The sequence below is a fragment of the Paralichthys olivaceus genome, chromosome 20 (genome assembly GCF_024713975.1).
Source record: "Paralichthys olivaceus isolate ysfri-2021 chromosome 20, ASM2471397v2, whole genome shotgun sequence".
Lineage (NCBI taxonomy): Eukaryota > Metazoa > Chordata > Actinopteri > Pleuronectiformes > Paralichthyidae > Paralichthys > Paralichthys olivaceus.
The window spans coordinates 15,976,728-15,995,407 of NC_091112.1; the positions used below are offsets into that span (position 1 = coordinate 15,976,728).

The 18,680-nt window shown below is 41.1% G+C and overlaps 1 protein-coding gene across 2 annotated transcripts; it reads right to left on the reverse strand.

Annotated features, from left to right (window-relative positions):
• Positions 1-205: 205 nt before the first annotated feature.
• On the reverse strand, positions 206-18,264 carry nt5c1aa (5'-nucleotidase, cytosolic IAa). Of its 2 annotated transcripts, XM_020090356.2 has the most exons (7): positions 17,625-18,263; positions 14,261-14,305; positions 10,732-10,899; positions 10,498-10,627; positions 6,676-6,798; positions 3,286-3,470; positions 206-2,850 (listed from the first exon to the last, which is right to left on the reverse strand). In XM_020090356.2, the coding sequence occupies exons 1-7, from the start codon at positions 17,778-17,780 to the stop codon at positions 2,494-2,496; spliced, it is 1,164 nt and encodes a 387-aa protein (XP_019945915.1). In that variant the 5' UTR covers positions 17,781-18,263; the 3' UTR covers positions 206-2,493. The 2 variants fall into 2 exon arrangements, with proteins under 2 accessions (XP_019945915.1, XP_069372769.1); XM_069516668.1 differs by lacking the exon at positions 14,261-14,305 and having other exon boundaries at positions 17,625-18,264.
• Between the last annotated feature and the right edge of the window lie 416 nt (positions 18,265-18,680).

Genomic DNA, 18,680 nt, shown 5'->3' on the forward strand with positions numbered 1-18,680 from the left:
TCATTGTGACGTGTTCATTTAAGTCAATGTGAGCTACAAACCTAATTAACTTAACATAACTGTTAATCTGAGCTATGAAACAGTCAAAATGGTGGTTGTGGGGTAAAACCAGCTAGTGATGTGGGGGGGTAAATTGCCAATTGTCAGTCATCGTTCACTTCATTCATACACACACACACACACACACACATACACAAACTCTGTGTCACTGTTACAAGTTCATGTTGATGTTTGATCACCATTATACAAGTGTTACAATGTCCATGTACATCATGCTGTACGTACACAAAAGTACATGTACACATACATTCTTTCTAACGCACAAAGATAACAGATCAATCCTTCCCTAAAATGTTCAAGTAACATTTTGAACAGTAAACAAATATATGGTTTTACATTAAGTGTCCGTTTTTGCCTTTGTTAAATTAACGGCAATAACAAAGTTGTTTGATTTTTAATGGTGGCACCATTTACACACGCAGGGCTCAGTTTATCATCGCTATGATCATTTTCCCCCATCACCAAGTTGTGCCAAAGGTTGATGGCTCATTTTTCTGAAACCATATTAAGATAACTAATTTCCATGGGTACACAACAACCTGAGGTATATATAGTAACTGTTGTTTGAAACAAATACACTTCTGTTTTGCAGTAAAATCCTCAAATGTAAATTTAATACATTTGACACTGGGGTCAAATTGTCACCTTCCATTTCGGCCTGAGCGAGTTCTTATCAAACATTTCATTCCATTTCAGAACAGAATGATCAGAATTCCCTCCATCTTGATCAGGCTGCTCTGTCCTGTGCTGACCTCAGATGGCCTTTGAGGACACTCACCTTAGTGGTGATGGAAATAACTCATGGATTTTGGAGGATTCATTGCCGTGACTATTACTGTCTGCACTGAATTTGAATGCATCGCACAATTCAAAGTGCTGCACTGACCAAACTGCTGGTCTGGTTGAAATCTGTGTCTTACTTGAATTTAAGGCCCCAACTGAAATGTATGGCTTCCTATATTTATTTTGGACAAACACTAGTATATAATATCTCTATCTGCAGTAACATACGCTAAATACTTTTTGCATAGTAGTCTAGCAGTGTCACATTCTCATGAAGTCAATCTGAAATGAATGAAACATAAACTTTGAGTCAGGACTCTCATGCACAGCACTGTAACATTAAACCTTATAGTGTCTCTGCATTGTGCTTATGGCTCAATCACTGAAAGAGTCAAGTCTGTGCTTTACTTAAACAGCGAATCCATTCACTCTGTAATCCTCCAGCTGAAGAGGCTTCTTCTTCATGAATGCATGCGGTAGTGAGAGAAAGAGGTTCAGGTTGCCATGGCAATCAAGCACCTTTGAAATTCCTGTGTAGACACATACAGGGGTGCACATAACCGCAGCATTAACAGAACATTCCTTAGTGGAACTCGGAAAGTTTCATACCATTCAAATGAATAGATGGTCTCCCTCTTCTGCTCCCAGCAGTGATGAGCTGATGGTACCTACTGGACCGTGGACACACAGGTACAGCAAAGACAGTGAAGCTGACAGGGACAAGGCTGGTCAACTGAGATGACCAATTCATGAGCTCCAAATTAGATATGAATCCTTTCATTACTGACTTGACTTCGTCCCCGGAGTCCTTGTGCTTTCACGTTGCAGGTCCGTCATCTGATCGTGGATTATGATTACAACTAGATTGCTTAGATATACAATGTGACTACTCATGTGTACTACCATTACTGACAGTACCTCTATCATTACACTTGTCAGTGCTGCTCCTCAGACTTGCTCTTTTAACACTTTTAACACTGATACCTCTGTAGTTATGATAAACACATTTTTTCCCACGAGTGTTGTAAAAATTGTTGTTTTTGTTGATGTGCTCCATTACACGTGACATCTGTTGTACATCTGTCCGCCCTGAGAGAGAGGGATCCCTCACCTTTGACTCCCTCTGAGTTTCTGTGTTTTTCTCCCTGTCAAAAGTTTTTTGGTGTCGTTTTTCCTCAGCCTCAGAGGATGTCGCACTTTGTTGAGCCCTATGAGCAAAATTTGGTTTGTGAATAAGGCTTGTGAATATATGCAAATTAAAATTTGATTGATTCATTAATCTGATACATTTTTGATTTTTTTCCCTCAAAAATAAATAATACCACGTTAAAGTGTCATTCTTCTCCCGCTGATCTCTCGAGAACCAGACAAAAAAAGTTATATGCACCCATGCATATGAATCAAGTTAACACGAAACACTTTAACATGCCACCTAAGGTACCAGACCTCTACTTGACCTCTACCTGGACTAAGATTATAAGCTAAAACAGTTTGCACAGTGATAAAAGACACTTAAAATACAATTCCTACATTGTGGAAATGATACATTTCCACATACAATAAAATGTCATCTTTCCAATCTCTCCAGACGTCCTCGACTCCACACTTCTTCTCTTGTTCCGTTTCCAGCTTAATCCTGAGTCTTGCTGTCTACTTCCCCACACCGGGTATCTGTTTGGCGTTGTGTTTCTGTGCAATGCCGTAGGGCACGTGGGCAGCGATGGTGCCCATCTCGGCCGCTCCCTCCACGTGAAACATCTGATCGTCGAAGTAGATGTGAGGCCTGATCTTCTCCAGCATTGGGCCCTTCGGGGCTCCCGCCAGAAACAGGGCCTCATCAATCTCCAAGCCCCACGCCCGGAGCGTCTTCAGCGCCCGAATCCCAGAGCTGGCCGCGCTGCGAGCTGTCACCAAGTAGGTCCGGATGGGGCAGTCCATGCGTTTGCCTTTGGCGTAAAACTTTTTTTGGAGCTTCCCCAGTGCTTCCAGAAAGCCCTTCAGGGGACCCTGCCAGAGAGGAACAGATTACAATGAGCACTGGTGAGATTGTGTGTTCTCTAGTGATTCAGCGTCTTGCGTTTTGTGTATTTTTATTTTAATGGGGCACAGTGTGAAGCCTGCACAGCCAATTTTATAAATGGCAGCCTGACTCCCAGTCACTTTTGAAACTATTATCACATACATTTGCATAATTTATTCATAGAATAATCAGTTAATGAAAAGGATTTTATATCACCACCATCTGCATAATCTTTTACAGGTGATTAGAGCTGCATGACAGTATAAGGCTGGAAAGAAGATTAGGGTTTATAACTAACTTCAGAGTGAAATGCAAACTGCACTCACGCCATGATAACTTAGTCTGAGCTGGTATAATAAATCCAATGTGTCAATGCATTAGCTAATATTCAAGGGAAAAAATGTCCAGTTAAAACTACACACATGATCCAACAGCGTGTCCTCATTCTCCCTCTCGTGTTCGAAGAACTTGTCCAGCCCGTGGGCCTTGAAGATGCGCTCCGACTCATCAGAGAAGAGGACAGCGTCTCCGTCGAACGCCACCCTCAGCTGGGACTCTGATACCTCCGTCTGCTTCTCTGGCATGAACATGGTGGCTGCTGCGATGCCTTCACACAGACACACACCGAGGTAAGAATGGGTTACAAGAAACTTCACTCAACTTTGTCATCTTGTTTTACTTTCACATTGCTTACTCTACCTCAACTCATTTGGTTCACTTTAAATTAAAGCCATAGATACTTGAATACCTGCAGACATTAACTTGTATATTGAACTTGACTTTGCTTCATTTCTCTTGAATAAATAAAACAGGGCTGCCAGTGTTTTATTTAAAGTAAAATTGTTTTAATGTGTGGAAAATAATCAAATTGTCCCTATTGCAACTGTAATAACTAATGTGAATTCAACATTCGGTTTGAAGTAGTTTGCCTTGTGGTCCAGCAGAGGGTGTTCTCTATCAGCTATGCTCTGTTCAGAAGAGTCCAGCTGCAGCCTCACACACCTTTTAAACTACAGCTATTCTTAATTGCAGCAGTCCTAGCAGCAAAGGAGTGTCCATGCAACACAACCATATCTCTGACTATATCTGAAGCTATCTGAAGGTATCTGAAGGTATCTGGCCCTTAAGACAAAAGAGAGACAAGCAAAGCAGCACTGATCAGATAATCATGACATTGAAGCATCAAGTATTTCTTTTACTAATGAAAGACTAAAATGTCTCTCAGTGAGTCGATACCTCTGCCAAAGCCCAGCAGTCCACCTAAATTCAATCACATTGCACAAACTCATAGAAATAAGTCCCCTTACTATGCCTGATCTTTTTTGTTATTAATATGCATAAGCTCTTCCCTTGGATATCTACATCCAAAGGATAGTTTATATGTAAATGTCAACAAATTGCATCCAAAAAGTAAAGGAAAGTAAGAACCACTCCAAACTGTAATTCTCAACCCATGTTCCATCCTCATGAACATCCGTTCTGTTGTTTTTGTGGAGCCCTGCCAAAATAACAAACCAACCAGGGGCAAAAAGCACAACCTCTGAGTCTGTACTTTACAAGCTGGTTGGATCAGAGAATTCTACTTGCTCAGGTGCAGTGAAACCAGTCTGCCCTTTCCCTTCACATCCTTACAGTAACTGGAACAAATCAGGGGAAGGTTTCCACTGATGTCGTTACAGCTGCAGTAAAAAAAAAGGAACACTTGTAGAGGCCTTCAGCGCACACAAAGTATCGACTGATGGCTTTACAACTAATTAGATAGACCTTTCAAGTAAAATATCAAGGGTACTTCACTTTGCATGTGCGTGTGTGTGTGTGTGCGTGCGTGCGTGCGTGCGTGCGTGTGTGTGGTATGTGGAGGTCGTTGGTGGCTGTGTGCCTCGCAGCGTCTCTGCATTAGTGACATTAAGCTTGTAAGTCACATGAAGAGTGTCCTTGAAGTCACCTTGAGAGGTTTGTGGTCACGCTGTGATTAGTCATTGGTGCAGTTTGTTTCCCCTCAGGCCTCTGCATGCACAGATTAGCAGATGTATTATGTGTGTTGTGTTCTGCTTTTGCTAGACAGTGAAAATCTAGAACATATTGAATTCACCAAGTTAGAAACTTTGTGTTCATCCTACTTGGTTTATCTGCAGTGAAAATTGTATCTTCAATGTTATAATAAAGTGAAACTAAATTTGCTTTGTAAGTGTTCTTGTGTGTGGCTTTGAGTTTGAGTGATTTCAGAATTGGTGTTATTTATCAGAGTAGGTAGAAGAAGACATGTTTAACTCAGACCATAGATTGATCATTTGTTAATTCACGTTTTATTTATATTTAACGTATCGTATAACCAATCGCAATTGTAACATCTTCCTTATTAGACTGCAGTGTAAAATGTTGCATGACAGTGTTGTTTAGTTTGCAGCATCTGTAACTGGTTTCATCCTTTTTTGTTTACATGGTTTTTTTCAGCCTTGTCCGTCACCTTATTTCACTATGTGCTGTTCCTTTTTGACAGCAACAATAATGCAGCATGAAATGTGCTGCACTGTACAAATATAAAACCTTCTGAAGCGTATCCCTGTGTTTTCAAATAATCCTACATTTTCAGTTCCTCACTCTGAGCAAATGGGATCTTTCTGCCTCTTGCTCTTCCTCTGAGTGTATGTCTTGATATCCTGTCTAGCACGCAGGAATCCATCAAGCAAATACAAAGGGAGGAAAATGAATATGCTGATTTATGGTAATGTTACGATAGAATTGGAGAAGATGTCAGTCACTTATTATGCAAACAGGAGAGGGATAATTCACAACCTATACCCCCAGCACACTGAGACACACTTAATGTGCGTCAGAGTTCATGCAAGAATTTGATCTTCATACTTATCTCCTTTTAAATTGAAGTTTAAAGGGAGAACCACACATGTTTTATATTCTATTCATCAGAAATCAGACCTGCTCACAGCTTGCATTTTAAATGATTCTGCACTTAGAGTTGAACAACTGTATTTCATGACCATAAATAAAATTAATTCAAGTTGGCTTAATCAACTCAAAAAAAGCACTTGAGATTTTACAGCAGAGCATAACTGAGAGAACATATTGTCCTGTATATGAGTAAATCCTGAAATAACTAATCACTTGAAAGCCATTCTTAATTGTTAAAAGTGAGTCTTTTGTAAATGCGATTTTATACTTTAAATAAAGAATATTTTACTTCCAAGTTTCTCTTTAGATAATCCTCAAGTGTAATTTATCAACATTTGATAAATAGAACAGCACTCACATGCAGTCCCTTTGTGAAACCACATTTAAATTCGATCCAGGATTTTTATTTGGATCTGGACCAAATTGTACAGAAATATCAGTTCTCTAACTATTGCAGATTGTTTTTCCAAGAGATCCATAAATTATTCTCTGATGAACATTTTGAAAGATGTCTCATCTCACAATGTTCTCCTGGATCCGTCCCCTGATCCGGATCAACACCAAAATGTAATGTCTTCTTCGTAAGGTCATGCCCCACCCCTCAACCAAATTTTATGGAAATTGGTTTTATAGTTTTTCTGTAGTCCTGTTAAAAAACGCAGAGTCATGCATTTGACCTCCTTGTTGGAGGTACATAGGCCACAGATAATATCAGAAACATCTTTACAGGAACATCAATAATCATCTTTCTCATGTCCCATACAGGCTTCATATCATAGTTTAAACCAGAATAAGTTCTAACTGTGACCTCATCCATCTTTCATGCTTAAGCCAAGAATGACATGTATCATATGTAATTGTAATTCCCTTGTGTGTGTGTGTGTGTGTGTGTGCACGCTCACCCTCAGCCAGTGCCTCCCTGACCTTGTCGGCGTCAGCGGACAGGTAGAGGTTGGTTTGCCAGGCCTTCAGGTAGCCGATAGGACTGCTTCCCCCCGTCATACAAAACCTCTCAATGAACAAGTCTGAGGACAAGAGAAACAAACAGCAGCAAGAGCATCACCCACTGTTCTTTTCACAGTATATTCTCTGCGCCACAGATCCATTATCTTTATACATGTTTATCAAGCTGATGTTAAAATCCTCACTTGTACTGGGGCCTGAGGCTTTCAGGCTGTTGGAGTTTGTGATACGCAGGTTCAGGAGTCTTAGGAGGTGAGGGGGGGCGGGGGGTGACGGGGGTACAGACAGGGTGACAGGATAAACTTACAAGCACTGAAAAAGTGGACCAGAGAGGGGAAGGGGAGGGGCGGGGCTGTACAAATGAGGGGCAGGAGGAATTAAGACTGGTGGGAAAGTGTCTGTTTGCATTTTGGCAGAGGGAGTTTCTTAATTCTGTCCGGAGCAGAGAGACGCTGGGTGACGAGAGAGGGGGACTGTTAGATCATCAGATCATGTGGATCATTTCAGTCTGTTCTCTTTAACGAGCCGTTATACGTGAGGGGAACAGAGAGAACGAGGGTCTGTTATAAAGAGACAGGAGTATATAGTTTAGTGTATATAAGTAACAATTGAATTTTTGAACATTTAATCGAAATGTAGATAAGAAACCTGTCTCAGATTTAATTCATCCTAAAAAGAACAAGTTGACATTGAATTTACACAAAGATGAGGGAAGTCATGATAAAGAAACAAAAATTGATGCTGCAGAAGCTGACTGACTTTTACTCCTCAAAACAGATGAATCTTACATTTCCCATGATGCAACCAGTAGTCTCTTTTCATTTGACCTTCCCTCATACTTGTTGAGCACGTCGTCTGTGTAATTTAGATTTCTTCTTTTTTGTTGCTACCCACCATGCACTGCATCTTTGCCAGAAGAAATGTCGTACATGTTCATCTGCATATAGAGCAGGGAGGTGAGATCTGATCTTGAGACGCATATCGGGCCACATTTTTAATGTCAGGTGTGAATGCACGCACTCAGAGCTGACTTCTTGTAATTTGATCACAAAAACCACATGTTAATACATTCATATAATACATCTAATGGATGTGTACAGATTCAGAGGTAACAGAGAAGTAAAGTATGTTCCCTGACTGCCTCTGTATCACTTCCCATGATGTGTTGTCACTGTCACTAGTCCAGATTTATTAAATTTAATTTTAGTTTCATAGGGGGACTGCTGGCCCTTGATATTAACGTCTTAAAGACACCATCAGAAATTCAATCCTTAATGACAGAAAGCCTGAGGACTTGTGGACAACCAAAGACAAACTGTGTCCACGTAAGCGTGAGCAAGTGATATGTGCAGAGGCAAGATTTCTGTGGTGCTGCACTCGAGTGAAAACTATACGATACAGGCTGAAACAAAAACAGATACTGTTTGATATGACTCAAAAACAGGCTGGAGGCAGACCGAAAGCAAAAGAAACAGAGGGACAATGTTGGTTTGTGTCCCCTGCGTGATCCCTCCATCATTCAAAGGACCAATTGATTTTGTGAACAGTTTATTTAGCTTTGTAGTGGAGCCCTCGTGGGGTTTTAACCCCTACATGGCTCTGCACTATACACCTCATCAGTTCAACCCCCCCCCCCCGTGTCCTCTGCCTCTAACTTGGGTGCTGGAGCGTGGGAGTCCCTCGACGGAAAATGTCCTCACCCTTGATGTCTTTGTGTCTTCTTTTTTCTACTCCCTCTCCAAAAATGTTATCATATCATTTATGTTTGCATGATTTATTTGCTTGCTCTGAAGATCTGAGGCAGGGAGCAGGAACTCAGCAGGACCGTGACGCCGCCGCTGTCTCGTCTACATACGTGAAGCTCCGTCGCTCAGTTTAATACTTTCCTCTGCTGGCAGCCAGGTGTCAGATGTTATGAATACTGATGCTTATATGAGGTCATGTCATGGCTCCACTTCTGATTTCCACAGAGAACGATAATGTCATCACTTGAAGTCTCAATTTACTTCACATGGAGAAAATTACAGGACCCATCAATCATCTAAGCCCTCAGGTCCTATGATCATATACATGCTAAAGAGATGTATTGAATTTCTGTCCGTCACCTATGTTTGTCATTCACGGCTATGTGTGAACTGCGGGGTTGTTACCAGTCGTCTAAATGCAAGGAGGGAAACTTTACACTCCAAACTGCTGCTGTTATAAATAGCCAGTGTGAGTAGATGATAAATTGTACTTTTGAATGTGAAAAGCCAAAGGAGCATGTCGATATTTCAGTCTCAATCACTTCTTATAGTCATGTCCCCAGCGAAGAACAGGGACTGAGTGATGCTTATCAAGCTCTAATCTCCTGACATGAGAGGGATCATGTTTTCTTTTAACTCTGCAGCAAAGAAGCAGAGGTCGGAGACTGTTTGAATGCGTTGTGGCCCCTCATGCAGAGAGCCACCAGTGAGATCTAACGTGGAAGCATCTGGAAGGCTGTGTGTTGTTTTGTCGGCTCCGATCGGACCTGTTTTTGTTTCGGGCCCCCTGGATTATTCCTGCCTCCCGGAGGACGTATCCTCTGAGCTCACCCCGGCCCGCAGCTCTGAGGAACAGGAAGTGGTCTGTGAAGGAAGATGTCACCACAGCACAGGGTCTGAGATTTCCCTGGGAAGGATCCTATAGTCAGCTGTTGATACATTTGTTTGTTTTTTTCCTCAGCTGAGTTCACGTCTGCTTCAGGATCCTGACCGACCTGGATTATCTCATTACATCAATCTTTTAGTGCTGGATATTTTTTTTTCCTTAATGTTGCATCAGGAAAGAGTTCAGTAAATACACACAAAAATGGACACAGCAATGTTTAGTAAAAGCCAGACATAATCAATTTCATGGTTCGGGCTGGAAATCAGTGGGAAACCTTGTACTCACTGACAGTATAATTATATAACATTTCAGTTCCCATGACCAAAGTCAGACTCTGAATTATGATTTATCCAGATACAGACCTGGGGTCTCATTTATAACCGCTGCGTAGGCACAAAACAGGGTCTGAAAGATGCACACGCCGCTTCTCATGCAAAGTTTGGGATCCATGAAAACAAACTGGATGGGACAATATGCCCATCTGTGCCAAATCATAAACATTTAAACCAGCAGTGTTATTTGTGATTGTGCGTCATAACTGTTCCATAAGAACAGAAAAAGAAAAGGAAGACGTCAACTTTCAGTAAATTACACTTGGATACCATAAAGTATCAGAGATGCAGTACTGAGCGATTGATAGATTTTTGATATCTTTGATATCTGAACTCAGTAGCTGTATCACCAGGTATTAGATTGATATGAATTGCAGAGCTTTTATTTTGAAAAGTTGATAACTTGGGCCGAAAGATTGTGTCAATTGCTTAACAGACGTCAGAAATAGCCAACATGTAATGTGTGAAAAAGTTGAGTAAATCATTCAAACTTACATGTAAGCCACACACGCAAACAGTAATGAGCTTGTCAGGCTACTATGTGTGTGGCTGCTTGACAGTTGAAATGTTTTGAACCAATCAATGGTCATTACTCCGTGGCAGAAAGCTATTTAAAGGCCCTTTTACTGTCTTCCACATTGTATCTCATGACGAGGCGACTGAATGTCGCCAAAGCCATAAACTTCACAGCTCTTGTTATTGTGGCTGATGTTTTATTGGCATGTTGTCTAACTCTTAAAGAGATCGTTGGAACAAGGCACCTTCTATTTGCACGGGGACACTGAGGCTCGGACTTACTGTGATGGTTGATGGTGTTGATAAGTCGTATTCCTACGTGTGCGTGGTTGTATGTCACCAAAACAATGTCAAACAGCTCTTCACTTTGTGGGTACAGCTCCCGCAGACCAGTGTTGACTGTCTCCAGAGCCTGTCAGAGGACAAAAGTACCACCAGTTAGTACAGGCACCGTCATAGTCTGGACTGTTTGTGTTTATGTCTGTTAAGAGATTTGTGTGTTGGTTTGACTTTTACTTTGACAAATGGGAAAGCTGGCCCAGGGGCAAAGGGCTCGTTCTCGTGTTCGATCTGGAATCTCAGATACTCCTCCACTCCTTCCTGCTCAAACACCTTCTGCTCACGCTCAGTCCGAAAAAGGACGCGAGAGGAAACGGCAACGGTCACTGCGTTCTCAGGCTTCGGCTGCAGGGGAAAGAACCGACATGATAGAATATGATGAGGACAGATGATGAGTGAGCAGTAAAGACCCACTGAGATGATGACTGGAAAACATGTGGGGGAGGATGAGTGAAAGATGATGACACTTTATTTGACCTCTGGTGACCCTCAAAGGAAACCCTGCTATTAATACTTTCCTTTTTACAACTGCATGCAAGAGCTGCTGTGAAGTTAGTTTTTTCAAAGACCTTGTGGGAAACTGTTAAAACTTTATTTAGATGCAGTTAAAGGATTTATTAGAACTCATCACAATACATGCTGGGCTACATGCAGAAAAACCATTGTCATGCCAGTGATGTGTAGTAATGCCTTCCACTGTGTACATGTGCTCTATCATTAGTAGAATGGTGTAATCTATAAGCATGAGATAAGAAAACTATTCAGCCATGTGATCAGTTTCATTCACTACAACTGAGTACACTTTATAAATAGCTTCTTTTAAACTCTCTGAGGGACTGTATGAAAATTATTTGTGAGAAGAAAGGCTTTTTGATGACATGACCATGTCAAAACTCAAAACCCCCTTTTTCAGAACTGCTTTTATATACAGTATTAGTATTATTGAACCATCCCCAGTAATACAACCTCCCACATATATCTTAGAATGACATTATAGTATCAAAATGGTAAATTACTGAAATAATAATAATACAATATTAATAATACAATATTAATAAAATCCTAAGTATATATAAAAATATTGACAAATATAAATAAATTAATAAAGAACAGAAATACATATTCAAATTATAATTGAAGATGATTTCATTTAAATACAGTATTTAAAACCTTAAATGGAAATTATTTTTTCATACAATGTGTGACTAAATAAAACTAACAACTGTTAAATTTATGGCACGCAAATGATGCATCTCATATCATGAATATTTCAGCCTCTGTTGATGTATGAAACAGCAGATACCATCGTAAAGTCTTACTTTGTACATACACTTTGCTTTAGGTGCACATTTAGACATGTGAACAAAGCTACGAGTCAGCCCCTCAGCTGCAGTTATAAAATAATTATATATACCTCCTCATTTCTGAGATTATTCCTCCACACACAATCCGTGAACAGTTGTTGATGGTGCCGTTGCCTTGTGTTGTGCTCATGTTTCCTGAAGTGTGTGTTTACGCTTGAGTGCTTGAGTCTGGGGGAGGGCAGCATTCCTACGGGGGCACCAGCGCCCACAGCGGGCAACGGAACTCAGCTGATGGGCTCCAACTCATTTAAAGCAGAGTAGTGTGTGTGTGTGTGTGTGTGTGTGATGGTTGTTGTTCCCATAAGTAAAGTAAGTAAAGTAAACTTCCTTTATTGATCCCACAAGGGGAAATTCTTTTTACACTCATGTTTTTCATTTTATACATGCATTAACCCACAATCCCACACACACACACAGGGCTCAAGACATGCACATTATGGAGAGAGATGGTAGAGTGATGGGCAGCCCCAGGAAAAGCGCCCTATGAGCGATTGGGGGGTACGGTGCCTTGCTCAAGGGCACCTCAGCAGTGCCCAGGAGGTGAACTGACACCTCTCCAGCTACCAGTCCACCTTCCATGATTATGGTCCATGCTGGACTTGAACCGGCCACCCTCCGGTTCCCAAGCCAAATCCTTATGGACTGAGCTACTGCTGCCCAAGACGTTCCTCACATGTGTATGAATGTATGCTTGTAATATGGGTGAATTTGTCTTTTGGTACGGTAAGATAAACTACACGCTAATAAATCTAATAATAGAGATTATATTGATTATTTAATCGTCATTATTAATAGTTTTTATAACTTGATATGTGATTGCAATATTTCAGTGGATTACCTGCAGTGCAAGAGGATAAAATGCACAAAATAATACACACATACATTCAATTTGTGTTTGTTCCCATTTCGGGCAGAGATTTGCATATTAAGACACATGAATGTTTGTGTCCGTGCCTCGACAGCTGTGTGCTGGTAATTGGGCCACAGGCCGACGGGTTCACTGAGCCATTGTCCCAGTATTTAGTCCAGTTCTATCACAGCTATGCTGCATCCTGACATGTCACCTACTCACCTGTTAACACAAACAGTCACACACACAGTCACACACACACAGGTTACCTGGTCAGGATTAATCCTGACCCACATCAGACGAAAACATAATTCAACTGCACAGACTTTTACACTGAAATGCATTATACAAAGAGGTTTGTCTATTATCTAGCCTCACTGAATTGAATGAGGTGAACATAATAATGCACCATAATGTAATACAGTTCATCAGCATCACAACCTACATCCTCCAGAACTGATCAGACTAATCAATCTGAAACCTGACTGCATGAGGTTTAGCTATAGGTGACCTAATAAACTGATGGTGTATATAAACATGTGTGTGTGTGTGTGTGTGTGTGTGTGTGTGTAAAGGTTAGTGTTTGTACCACACACTCAGAAGCATAGCTTTATTTTGTCACCAGAGAGAAAGAGTTTCCCCAGGCTGCAAGTAAAGGTTGTCAGGACAGAACTAACTCAACACACAGGACCTTGAAATGTGCATGAGTACAGCAAATGTAATGACAATGGAAGAAACATAACTTGAGATCTGCATATTGCTCATTTCATGACAACATTTTACTAATTTCAACTGTTTGTAGTTGCATTGAAATTATTATAGTAGTATTATGCCTGTTCTAAACCTGTTTGTAATGGACTGTTCTCTTGTCCAGTGTTAATGCTCTGGAGCTACAGTACTTCAGAATTATTCCTTGTCATTAGTGAGTCCTCTCCAAACCGTTCTACATTAAACTGTCACTTTGTATTGTTTGTTTGCATGGAGCATGTCTCCAAGGCCGGACGTCACATGCCAATCAGCTGCATGGGGGCCGCCCACCAATTTCAAGCCTCAGCCCTTCTTCAACAAAAGCGTCCAAGAAAATGGAAAAAATACTTTAATATCATTGTAGTATGTATTTATGTTTTTGATTTAAGTTAAAAGTTTTTGAGTTGAGCCTCAGACATACGATAAGACACATTTTCTTTTCAGCCTGTGGCAAAGCATGCAATCAGTCTCAAAATTCAAATATCACAGCATGAGATCAAAGAGCTGAGTAGTGATGTGGACACAGGGAGTTGATTCATCGACTCAGTGACTGTCCATTAGGCGATGAATCAACATGGACGGCACATGTGATGGATGTCAGGCTGCTGGTTAGTAGAGTGGATGCGTCTGTGACCATGCATGCATGGTGGGGGAGGTTAAGGGGAAGGTGAAAGCATGGCGGCGATGGTCGGTCACCCGCCACGGACACAACCAGTGACCGCACGTGATGATGTGGGATACTTACGAAGAACACGCCTCCCTCCACCTTCCGGGCTCGTCTCCCTGTCACCTTAGCAGAATGACAGTTGTTTTTTTTATTCATCAGATAGAAAACCCCACATCTTTTCCCTCCAACAGTATTTCTGGCCTCTTATTATCTATGCAACATCTGACACATACATTTCCACACATTGTTTAGAAGCTATGAAAAGCGATAGTTGTAGAGGTTCCACACAGTCTGGTCAAAAATACTTTTTAAAGGGCTCCGTTTCCAGTGGAAATCACAGACCCCTCAGACACAGACTGTACGAGACCTTTGGTGCAGCTTATCCATTCGAGTCAGTTTACTCCATGAATAACATCTCACACACTTTGAGCTTGATCCACACTTCTCTGCTGTGATCTGATACTGGTAGTGTTAACTGCATGTCCTCTCTCAATGAGCCTCATCTCCTCTGGGAGCGCCAGTGGTAGGGCTGGTATTTATAGATAGGTAAAAGGCCAGTGATGATGCCGACTGTTCAGGCCTCAGCAGATATGGTCACACAGGAGTGTGAAGGAACTCGCTGCCAGAAACGGTAATGTTAATGTCCCGGTTTCCCTGGAATCTATCTACTATGAGCTTTTAATCATATCTGTTTTCTCACCCACATACACAAAGCACATCTAAAGGATTGTTCAGTTCATATAGTTAAGTTTTATTCAGTTTGCCATTCGCTGCAATAAAATGGTGCATTAGAGCCAAAGAAAAAAAATCGGAGATTTCAAGAATAACGTTATAATAATATGAGAATAAAGTTGTAATATTGTAAGAATAAAGCTGTAATGAGTATTACAAGAGTATAGAGTATTTTAACAACAGGAGATTAAAGTCATAATTTACTTATTTTATTGGGGGGGAGAGAGAATAAGTAAATAGAGCCCATGCTCACTGTAGTTTCCTAACTTATCGCATAGAATATCACACAGACAATATTGTCATTTTATTGCCGATGACAGACTGTTCTAATGATATTCCTCCACCTTATTCTTGTAATGTTACGACTTTGCTCTCGTAATGGCACAACTTTGTTCTTGTAAATATACAACTTTATTCTCAAAATATTGCGACTTTATTCTCTAAATCTCTGAATTTCTTTACCTTTTAAGTGGCCCTAATACTCAAATGACGAGTGGTAAATGTATTACTTTTTCTTCGTATATATTACCTTTTTCTCTTTTTACTTTTTTCTCATTATATTACATTTTTATATTTTATATTCTATTTTCATTCCCTTAATGTCAGACTTCTTTCCCTTCAAGTGTCTTGATACTGAAATGTTACCTGTGGTTGGCCGATTTGAGCCGCTCTAGAATGTTAGCTATACTTAAAGGTTCAGTGTGTAGAATTTTGTGACATCTAGAGGTGAAGTTGCATGTTGCAGCAGAATACCCCTCATGTCACCCTCCCCTTCCCCACATGACAGAGAACATATGGTGAACTTCAGTTGTCATGAAAACTCAAAAGGTTTTAGTTTATCCAGTCTGGACGACAGTAAAAAAAACATGGCGGCCTCCACAGAGAGGACCCCCCTCCATGTAAATAGCAAGTTTTTAGACATAAAGGGCTCATTCTATGGTAAAGAAAAAAACAATTTACACATGAGTCTCACAACTTAGATGAAACACACCAGTGAAAACATCACTAGGATTATTTTATATCCAATTTCTGCCAATAGATTCCTTCCACCTAAATCTTACACACTGAACCTTTAAGCTAACGATGATTCACTCTTCTGTCAGAATGGAAAAAAAAGATTTACTGCCTGCCTTACACCTGTTCTCCTTGTAGCTCACATCCTCAGCATCCCCCCTGCCAATCCTCCCCCTTCCTAAAAACCACCTTTGTTCCTTATTGATCTTTCACATTCCTTCTCTTGGGGGAGGCAGTTTTTCATGACAGGCCAATCATCCATGGAAATATATGATTATGGAAAGGAGGTGAATGCGGTCTCTTGATTTTTTTTGAGAAAGCAAAGAGTCAATCAAATATTCTTCGTTGAAATAAAGTTAAATTAAATAAAGCTCTTGATGCCGTAAACATTTGCAGCCTATTTAATGTTAACAACCAGGAATCATATACTGTACGTCACAGTAAGAACAATGAAGAAGAATGATGTCATGAGGGCCACAGCTTGATGCTGCTCAGTTATAACCATCTCATAAGAATAAAATCCCTGTAATTTATCAGGTCCATTACCTCTGATGAATAACCACGTGCTCCACAGTAATGCTGTTATGTGTCTTTAAACTCTAAATATAGTAACTTTAACCCAGAGACGTATCTGTGCTCTCCATTAGACTCATATCTTCATTATGATAATGCACAGTAAAGCAGTAGATCAGGGGTATGACTGCCACATGGTTTAAGGGATGTTTACAATCTGAAAATATACCAGCGTGGTCACTAATCCTCCAGCAGCAGAGATTACTCAGCTTTTATCCACATTTAGCTCTCAGACCTTGCTCTCAGTTAGTCTCCTCACCAGTCTTCTCCTTACTCTCATCCGTTTTCCTCTTATATCTCCCTCTTTTCTCTTGTGTATTACATTTCAGTCGTTCTCACTCAGAGATCTCTCAGTCCGGCCCAGCAGCCACCCCGCCCCCTGACATCCTGGAAAATGCGACTGTGCCCTGTGCAGTATGTTGACATCCTGCAGTGCTATAAACAGCAGCGAACTGTGCCAGTCAGTGAGTCTGGTTCTCTCTTTAATCATCAGATCAGATGCACGATAACCTTTCACATGCTGGAGTTGAGTTTCTAATGTTGGAAAGTTGCTGCTGAGAAGTTTGAGCGATCAAACTGTTCTTCACAGAACAGAACAGCACCTAGAATGTCTGTTTAAAGAATTACCTCTTTGTGACCCTCTCATCTACCTCTATACAAGACTGTGCCATGCAGTTACCATGACACATTTAGATTTGTTGACCTGTTAATCTGCTGTGAATCTTCACAGTCATATTGAAATACAGACAGGACATGTTTTGAAGAGTGAAAACATATGAAGGCCAAAAAAAATGACAAATATCCTCCCTAAAAACCCTGACATTAACTGCATTAAGATTAAACTTGTGTGTAACCATTAAACCAAAAATTCAAATTTTTCTCAGACACTGTCTCACCTTGCCTGACCCCAACCCTCCCTCCCACTGGCCCCATAGTTATAAGCTACACTTAAAGCTGCATGTGGACGATGTAAACATCTGAATGAGGAGGATGAACAGGGGCAGAGGAGAGAGGGAGAAACTTGTCGTCAGGTAACTGCTTTAACAAGAGGCCCTCGCTCCACGATGAGGTGGAACTTTCACACTATGACATATGAGCACAGAAAACAGTCAGGGACACTCACTGGTTTTGGCCTGGTGCCGAGGCCCAAGTTATCCTGATCAAACTCTTCCTTCTCCTCCCATGATCCTCTGCTGTCTCCGTTGGACGAGGGGGTAACTCTGAGCTCCTTGACCTGTCCGCTCATCACCTGCACCGGGTCCAGACTCATCTTCATCATAGAGAATCTTGTCTATGGCGTCTTCTCGTGCTCCCAAAGGTGCAAACTGCAAACAGTCCTGGCTGCTGATGAAGACAAATGTGCCCTCTCAGGCTAAAGTAAAAACAAGATGTGACCGAGGTGTCCCGCTACAGTCTCCAGCATTTATGGAGAAACTCCTACACTGACATGAGTCTCACCACAGACTGCTGAGCTTGCACCTGCACTGAAAGCAGCTGAAGTGTGGAGCGTGCTTAGTCTGCTGTCCACTCTGTGTCCTTTTCTCCAGGAGGATTATTGTTCTCTGCATCCAATACCAGAGCACATGAAAGACACTCACCCATTCACAACCATGATCCTATACACACACACACAAACACAAACACTCCACTGTTATTTGTCACACATACAGTCCGTCAGTGTGCAGCAGTCCATCTGCTGCTATCTCTGTGCCTCTCTCTTTCTCTCTCCACTCATTATCCCCTCTCTACCTCCCTCCAGCCCTCTGGGTCCCATTCAATCACTCGCTCAGCTTCGTCCAATCCCCATCCTGCCTCCGACCAATCACAGCCCTGCTTCCTTATTCAGCGTGACCCTGCCCCCACCCCCCGCTGTCCCCTGTTGACGGTGCAATTTGCCGAAGAGGCTCATGGGATAACCAGGCACACACCAAACAACAAATAGCCATCATGATCAGCCATTTAATTTAGAGGCATTTACTAAGCACTGTTCTAAAACACAAACAAGAAACATCATTTAGAAATAAAAATGATATGAATATTTCAGCTCATAGTGGATGAATTTGTCTTTATTTTACCTCTAAATGAAAAAAGTTGGGATATGCAATGACAAGTTATTTGTCTTCTATAACAAAGTATAAGCAAAAGCAAAGAGTAACATGAATAATTAAGTTTTAAACCG